This window comes from Onychostoma macrolepis, chromosome 18, assembly GCF_012432095.1.
Source record: "Onychostoma macrolepis isolate SWU-2019 chromosome 18, ASM1243209v1, whole genome shotgun sequence".
Taxonomy (NCBI): domain Eukaryota; kingdom Metazoa; phylum Chordata; class Actinopteri; order Cypriniformes; family Cyprinidae; genus Onychostoma; species Onychostoma macrolepis.
The window spans coordinates 18,630,839-18,640,046 of NC_081172.1; the positions used below are offsets into that span (position 1 = coordinate 18,630,839).

At 38.0% G+C, this 9,208-nt stretch overlaps 1 protein-coding gene across 1 annotated transcript; it reads right to left on the bottom strand.

Moving 5' to 3' along the window:
- Positions 1-2,203: 2,203 nt before the first annotated feature.
- Positions 2,204-5,623, bottom strand: LOC131524906 (extracellular calcium-sensing receptor-like). The gene is made up of 6 exons (XM_058752319.1): positions 5,580-5,623; positions 5,010-5,301; positions 3,908-4,735; positions 3,595-3,771; positions 3,258-3,381; positions 2,204-3,161 (listed from the first exon to the last, which is right to left on the bottom strand). Exons 1-6 carry the CDS (start codon positions 5,606-5,608, stop codon positions 2,248-2,250), a joined length of 2,364 nt encoding a protein of 787 aa, XP_058608302.1. The 5' UTR covers positions 5,609-5,623; the 3' UTR covers positions 2,204-2,247.
- Between the last annotated feature and the right edge of the window lie 3,585 nt (positions 5,624-9,208).

The window sequence follows — 9,208 nt, forward strand, 5'->3', positions numbered from 1 at the left end:
CCCCTGCTGATTTTGTAAGTTTGCCTACTTAAAAAAAAGAAAGAAAGAAGGTTTATCATTTTTATGGTAGGTTTATAGAGACAGAATATCAAACAAAAAATCCATAAAAAAGCAGCATACGAATGTTAAAAAAAGATTTACATTTTAGTAAGTCAAATAAGTATTTGATCCCCAAGCAAAACATGACTTAGTACTTGGTCAAGTCAAGTCAAGTCACCTTTATTTATATAGCGCTTTTAACAATACAGATTGTGTCAAAGCACTTAACAGTATCAAATTAGAGGATAGAGTGTCAGTAATGTATAATGATAATATTAAACACTCAATTTTCAATTTTCAGTTAAAGGCATTTTATTATTGAATTCAGAGATGTCATTGTCTAGCTCAGTTTAGTTTAAATATTATCTGTGCAATCAAATTGGCGATAATCGCTAGAAATTAAGTGTCCCCAACTGAGCAAGCCAGAGGCGACAGCGGCAAGGAACCAAAACTCCCTCTGTGAGAGAATGGAGAAAAAAAACCTTGGGAGAAACCAGGCTCAGTCGGGGGGCCAGTTCTCCTCTGACCAGACGAAACCCGCAGTTCAAAAGTTTATATTTCTATTTTAATTTTGTTGCAATTTCTAACAATAGTAGTATTATGTAGTTAGGTATTTTATTATATTTTAGTTATTTAGTTATTTTTTTTAGTTTTATTGTATTCAATCGAGGTTTTCACTGGGGATATGTCTCTGGGGCTCATCTTGGTGTAGAAACCCTTGTTGGCAAGCACAGAGGTCAGACGTTTCTTGTAGCTGGTCACCAGGTTTGCACACATCTCAGGAGGGATTTTGGCCCACTCCTCTTTACAGATCCTCTCTAAATCATTAAGATTTCTTAGCTGTCCCATCTTGTCTTCAGTGTTCTGGCCGAGGTTCTCGTCCAAGATTTTACAGTACATGGCCCCGTCTATTTGCCGCTCAATGTGGTGAAGTCGTCTTGTACCCTTAGCAGAAAAACAGCCCCAAAGCATAATGTTTCCACCTCCGTGCTTGACTGTAGGGATGGTGTTCTTGGGTTGATAGTCAGCATTTCTCTTCCTCCAAACATGACGAGTCGAGTTGATGCCAAAGAGATCAATTTTGGTCTCATCTGACCACAGCACATTCTCCCAAGCCTTCTCTGAATCATTTAGATGTTCATTGGCAAACTTCAGACGGGCCTTTACATGTGAATTCTTGAGCAGAGGGACTTTGCGGCGTAGTGTGTTACCAATGTTTTGCTTGGTGATTGTGGTCCCAACTGCCTTGAGATCATTAACAAGCTCCTCCCGTGTAGTTCGGGGCTAATTCCTCACCTTTCTCATGATCATCCTTACCCCATTAGGCAAGATCTTGCATGTAGCCCCAGACCAAGGCCGACTGATGCTGGTTTTGTATTTCTTCCATTTCCGAATAATCGCACCAACAGTTGTCTCATTCTCACCAAGCTCACCAATGCAATGCTGATAGTCATGTAGCTCATTCCAGCCTTGTGCAGGTCTACAATATTGTCCCTGATGTCCTATGACAGCTCTTTGGTTTTGGCCATGCAGTGGAGAGGATGGAATGGAAGATACAGATTATATGGACAGGAGTCTTTTATACACACAGCGAGCTGAAATTACGAGCATCGTAGGAGTGACAGGACTAATCTGTGTTCCACATGTGCACATAACCAATCTGTGGGAGCCAAGATTCCTGCTGGTTGGTAGGGGATCAAATACTTATTTGACTCTAAAATGTAAATCTTTTTTTTTAACATTTGTATGCTGCTTTTTTCTGGATTTTTTTGTTTGATATTCTGTCCCTATCAGTTAAAATAAACCTACCATAAAAATGATAAACCCTTCTTTCTTTCTTTTTTTAACTGGGCAAACTTACAAAGTCAGCAGGGGATCAAATAATTATTTTCCCCACCGTATGTGTGCTCAAAGTATATGCAAAACATTTATGTAAAGTATATGTACAGTTAGATTATTATTTTTGTATTATTTTAATTGATTTCTCTATATTCAGGCTGTTCTGACAAATGTTCTCTTCTCATTTATTTGTTTTTTAAGTTGAACAATTTTATAAGGACAAACATCTTAAGGGGGGTAAACCTGTGAAGCAGACAAATGTATAAAAGTCTGTATGACCAAAAAAAAAAAAGTTTCTTCATGTAGGTAAACACCTAACCAAGATTATAAGATTTACATGTTACATTTTTGCATTGCTGCAATGTAAGACTATTTCTTTTGTGTCTCTCTTCCCATTATGGCATTTTTAGTGTTTCTCTCTGGATGTAAAAGGATGATGTAGCACTTTGGGGCAAATATGGCCACCAATAATCCAAAACTAGAAGCTAAAATTGCAAATATCTCTACAGCCACTGCATATTTCCCTGGTGAGCTCACATATGCTGGAACAAATGCAATCCACACAGCACAGAAGATCAACATGCTAAAAGTGATAAACTTTGCTTCATTAAAATTATCTGGTAGATTCCTCGCCAGGAAGGCTAACAGAAAGCTTATTGCAGCCAGTAGTCCAATGTATCCCAGCAGCATAGAAAAACCAGCCACTGAGCCTATAGCACATTCATAAACTATTTTAGAGCGAGTATACTGGTTGTTTTTATGGGGTGTTGGAGAGGCAGTTGATAGCCAGATTGCACATATCACAACCTGAAGAGCTGTTAGGAAAAGAACTGTGCATCTTTGTTGAATTGCTCCAAACCATTTCATTGCTCCTTTGCCCTCTGGTCGAGATGACTTGAATACGGCTATTACCACCATAGTCTTGACCAGGATACTGGAGACACACAGGACAAAGCTTATGCCAAATACAGCATGTCTTAACTGACACGTCCACAACTCTGGCCTTCCAATGAACAGCAGCACACAAAGGAAACACAGTTTGAGTGACAACAGCAGTAGGAAGCTGAGCTCTGAATTGTTGGCTCGTACTATGGGAGTGTTATGATGAAAAGCGAAAATAACCATCACAAGAGCACAGAAGCAGGCGCCAAGCAGGGAGGCAGTTGTCAGAGAAATTCCTAGAGGTTCCTCATATGATAAAAACTCTACTTCTTTGGGGACACACTGATCCTTATCTGGATTTGACCAGAAGTCTTCTGGACACACTTTGCACTCAATGGCATCTGTCATAATGACACAATAAAAAAAGAAAAAAAAAAAAAAGTTGAAGAGACAATTCCCTTTCAAAATATATTAAAATTTTGGAATATGATTTCTACCTGTACTATTAGAAATTTCTCCATCTCCACATGGTAGGCAGTCAAAACAGCAGACAGGAAGGCCCTTCCTTGTGGCTCGTCTGGTGCCTGGGGGGCAGCTCTCACTGCACACAGACCGTGGGGGCTTAAAGAGAAATCATCTGTTATTTAGTGATGTGTTTTTGTTACCTCTTTAACATAATGACAAGTTTGGCCTTTATTTTATTTTCAATTGTCTTGATTTATAGCATTGACTAGTATAGACTATCTGCAAAAAGGATGACATTTATCATGCAAAATTAGTTACTTTTTTTGTCTCAAAGTTCCAGTATATTGCTTCCTCATTCAGTGTGAGCACCATCCCTGTTGCCACCCCTTCATTTACTACACCGACCCTGTGGACTGCTATTGACCCATCGGAGCTCGGCTGCCAGTTCAGTACATCATAGATGGCCAGAGCATCTCCATTCTTATCAAATGACACATGATCCCCAAATCCTGTGGTGAAGTTTACTTTCTGTAGGTAGTGAACCAACTATACAGTTTGCAGAAAGGACAGGTGTTATATGTTTATCTGAAATTTGAAATAAAGCTGAGCACATATTTTGTTTTTCCACATTCAGCTCTTCTATATGCTTGGAGAGCATCTTCACTATACCTGTGGGTCTCACCTGCCAAGGTTTCAGGTTAATTATGTCAGCACATTTGTTTCCACTAAATGGTCCTCTTCCCTCCTCACACTGCATCAGGTCATGAAGTGCATGTGCCAGGGCATAAACTGCCTTATAGACATTATAAGATGCTCTCAACTCAGAAACATCAGTGTATGTTGTGTTTGTGTTGCTCAGTTCCTCTTTTCCTGTACACACCTTTTTCAAATGCTCTCCATCTGACTTGCTATCCCCAGTTTCAAAACTGCACTCAAACATATTCTCCCAGAAGATTCTCAACATATTATTTCTTGGATCATTGCTGGGATGAAAATGTAGCAAGAAGTCATGAAGCCCCTGAATTTCTCCACGCCTAATAGCAATGCCCAGTGTGCCCCCCAGGAAGGGCAGGAAACGTGGAGTGTGGTATTCAAGAGAAGTGGCCCAAGCTTCACTTGCAATCCATTGCCTGCCTGTCATGTTCTGCAACACCACCTCATCCATCAAAGGCAGCAGATAGGATGAAAGGGCAAAAACAACCACCACTCTAGCTGTAGAGGCCTGAATCAATCCTGTTATACGCTGAATATCTCTAGGGTTGTGATCATTGGGCAGGATTTCAGAAAAGGCAACACAATGTCCAAACAGCTGCATTTCCTGCTGGAACAACTGAGCAGCATAGATGCCGTAGTCATCATCACTGTAGAGGAGACCAACCCAGGTCCAATCAAAATGCTTTAAGATTTGAACCATAGCCCGCACTTGGAAGGCATCACTGGGGATTGTTCTGAAGAAAGAGGGGTACTTTTTCCTGTCACTCAAACAGGAGCAGGTGGCATAGTGACTAACCTAATTAGGGGGAGAAAGAGGGAGAGGTGAAGGCATAAAAATAAATTAAATTCAAATGAAATTATATATATATATATATATATATATATATACACACACACACACACATACATACATAGTGCTTTTGTAATTTTTTTCATACACAAGCGAGTGAATTGTGAAAGAAACTGAGTGAGGAATACATATGGATACAAAGGACTGAAAAGGACAAAACAAGAAAGAAAGAAAGAAAGAAATGAAATGAAATAAGCATGAAGTGTTCATCCCATCTTACTATAGGTACTCGGAACAGACCCAGAACACTGGAAATCGCAATGGAAGGAGTTGAACTTGCATCCCCCACAATACCAATCACCGGAGGAGGGCCAGTGCAGTTGAGGTTGGAGAAGGACTCCTCTGTTCCACTACTTAGGGACATGGCAGCCCGGAACGCCATTCCTAGCATCACACAGTTGTCATAAAGATGGTATCCAAGAGTGATGTTAGGCAGTAGGTTGGGATTATTATTGATCTCATCTATTGCGAAAGCCATGGTCTGTGCATGCTGGAAGCCTTCCATATTAAATCTAAAAATAAAAAATAAAAATGTTGTGATATTAAAGAGATTAATAACAAAAAGACACAAGCTAAAACAAGCAATACTACATCAGAGTTCATACAACATTTGATGACTCTTTCTATTCTGCACACTTGGATAAATAAACAATGCTTTCAATACAGATTTTTGGTAAAATAAACATTACTGCTGTCAACAATAAACAGCAAATTAACTAAGGTAAAAGTAAAATTAAATTTGTATTCTTATTATTATTATCTCTCTATATATTCATGCAGTCAAACTCACTTTTCACAGTATGGTCGTTCTGGTTCCATTCTGAAGCTCAGATCTGGGAACACTGTGAAAAAGTGAACATGAAACAGGCCTCCAAGTATAAAATCTCCATCCTTGTACATTCCATTCAACTTGAAGCGTCCCTGTAGAAAACAGGTACCTGATCTGAGGACCGAATCTGCTGATATACAGTTAAATGACATGTATAGAGAAAAATACAGAGTGAGCCACATCTCTCTCTATTTCTGAGCCACTCACCCGCTCAGCTCACTAAATTATGATGAACATTGTGTGTGGTGTTGCTTTAAAGTATCAGGTGTCAAGTGGGTATTCCTGGAAACCAGGACGTCACTCTCCTGTCCCTCCCGACAAAGACAAGGAAACAGTACTGATGGAATAATGGACACATGCACAGTGAATTGTTGCTCAGAGGTTGCTTTTTTAAACATGCTGAGCTTTGGTTTTATAAACTGAAGTATAAGGATCAGCTATACTTTCCATGTCTTCTTCTTAACAATGTTTTTCATCAGAATGTCCTCTAGATGTCAGTCATGCATTTAACTTCTTTCACTACTGTTAACCCCAAAAAACAAAACAAAAACAATATTGTCTTTGTTCAGCTGAAGTCATTGATCCAGTTCAGTTTGATGCCTGTGTAAAGATCATCAATTATGAGTAATAATAATAAATGAGTAATAATTAAGTCTACAGGTAACACTTCAGGTGATAGTGGGAGATAGTGGGCCCAGCACCAGGACACACGACTTGGGGGGTTGCACTTTAATACACTTTAATACATTAACATTAACTAATGGAATCACATCACTCTGTGGCTGTGCTTCTGAAATTATTATATTTTTCTAGTAGTTAGCTATCTCTGTGTCGTACGTGGCCACTTGTCAAGCATGTAAAGCACAATTTTTATTTGAATTCTGAATATATTATCGTATAGCCTAAAGCATGCAAAGAGCGCTTCCTTTAAATTTATTAAAAACTGTCACTCATTCATCACGATCTCACAAAGTTCCGTTTTAACTAGGGATGCACCGATATCACTTTTTCCAGTACTTGCCCGGTACGATACTTTTATTTTTGGTACTTGCCGCTACCGAGTACCGACACCGATATTTTCATTGCATTTGTACATTTTCTAAATATTGGGTACAGAAACCAAAAGAGTATGTATAATGTTAGTTGGTTAACTTAATTTATCAAATAGATACAGTCAAAATAAAATTTATTCAGACACCTTCAACATTTCTCACATTATCACAGTTTATTCGCTATAGTTTAGAAAATGGTAATAAAATATGACAAGAACTCAGAGTTAAACTGTGTCAGATCAAATTCAGCTTGATAATGACATATAACTTTGATAGAAAGGTATGTAATGGATTACAATCAACCAAAAATTATTCAGACAGCTGTTAGTATGACAGTATTTACACAACTATCAATACTTTGTTGGGCAACCCTTAGCCTTAATGACAGGCTGTAGTCTCCTGGGCATGCTGTCAACCAGGTTCATGCAAACCTGAACTTCAGTTTTTTTCCCAGACTCAGTCTGAATCATTTTTGGTCCCAAATTTGTAGAGAGAGAGCAGGTGCAAATCCTGGCAGCGGCAGGTCGCAGCGCCACTTCCAGTGGCATCCCTAGATGCCACGGCAGCTGCCAGAGTTCGTGGCAACTGCCACGGTTTTTCTTGCTGTTTTTGCTGTTTGCTCGGTAAAAACTATACTGTTCTCAGTGGTGTACAGTGGTGTTTTTTCTTTTTTTTAAATGATGCAAAGTTCCCACAATTGTATGACTATTATTATTATTATTATTATACATTTTTATGTATCAGCTGTCAGAGTTCGTGCCAGGAATCATGATCGTTTGTCGCCATTTCTGCTGTATTTATTTTTACCACCTTATTTTTAACTAAAAGATTTGATGATGCATATTATATACCAGCAAACAGATGCGATCAGAATATGAACCCAATTAGCTAAATTGCATAAGTATTTTCCCATAAAGAACATTACACACAAATAATGTTCCCCCTCGCTACCCCTCACTCCTGGATTATCTCTGTTTCTTGTTTGGATTTTCATTAAAAGACTCTGTTTTGATTGTACTCCTTCGTCGTGCGCTTTCTTAGCACAGAACCGTAACACTATGCCTTATTATGCGTGATTCTACATCTTACCCTAACTGAACAGTAAGGAGTATATTGAGGCACAAGTCAATAGTATGGTAATAGTGAGAATTTGATCCAAATCTAAAGTGCGTATATATATATATATATATATATATATATATATACACATATACATATATACAGTATATATATATTAAAATAATCATGAGACCATTTTAATTGAGTCAAGTTTTTATTGTTTTTTTATGTATTTTTATCATTAACTGATTTTTTTTTATTTTCTTTATTCTCTCTTTATTAATCCTTTCCTTTCAACTGTATACAGTGAACTGTTGGATCCTGAAGGATGAAAAATTCTTAATCAGATATGGCGACAGTAGCCCACTTGTTTTTATCCACAAGTTCTGTCCAGAAGAAGAAGAAGTATGGTCAAAATATTTGGTGTATATAATAATGTTACAATAATGCCTCAGACTTGTAGGCCTATAGAGCATTTACAGTACATGACATAAATGATCTTTTCTAACAATGAATGATTTCTATAAATATTATAAATGTATTAATATTGTTGTTTTTGTTTTTCATTATAAAATAACAGTAAAAATAGTTTGCAACAAAACTTTACACAAACATTACACATGATTTTGCAACGCATAAAAAAGGTGTTACAGTTAAAACATTTTGCTACACTCACCATAGTTTAAGCATGCTATTTGTAGTAAAACCATGGCTATACAAATTGTAATAAAAAAAAAAAACATTTAATTTCTCTGTGATCCCACATTTGCCCATTTTCATTTTTGTAGCTATTACAAAAATTATATACTTAATTCAACTGCCCAATTTCCATTCATCACTTTATTAATTTGCATGCATAAAATGAATGTAAAATAACCTGCCAAAATTGACAACCTCAAAACCGCAAGGATAATGTCACGAATCCGGTCTGTGAACTTCCATTCACCCTCCACCAGAGGTCACCCACTCACCACATTGACTCCATGACACTGGACTCCATTTCCCATCATTCATTGCACTGATTGCACACACGGCTGATTGCACTAATCACACGCACACCTGATCCTATGCACACACTGATTACATACCTTATTTAAACCCTGGACTTTCTTTCCTCACTGGATTCCAACCTAAACACCTCTGATTGGCCATTGTGTTGTAGAAATCAACAAATGTCTGTGATCGGCTACGTTGCTCACCTCTGTGAAAATGCATTGTAAAATCATTTGACGCTTTCTACTGGATTGTTTGCCAATTCTATTTCGAGAAATGCGACAGTTGTGTCCGAATGTCCTGTGCAATGGAAAGGTGGCTGAAAAAGTAGCTTTATATCTCCGATGAACAACAAGTGACAGACTGTAAAGCCGCCTTTCCACTATATCTATCTATATATATATATCTATATATATACAGCACTCAATACTTAGTTGGGCTCCTTTTGCCTGAATTACTGCAGCAATGCGGCGTGGCATGGAGTCG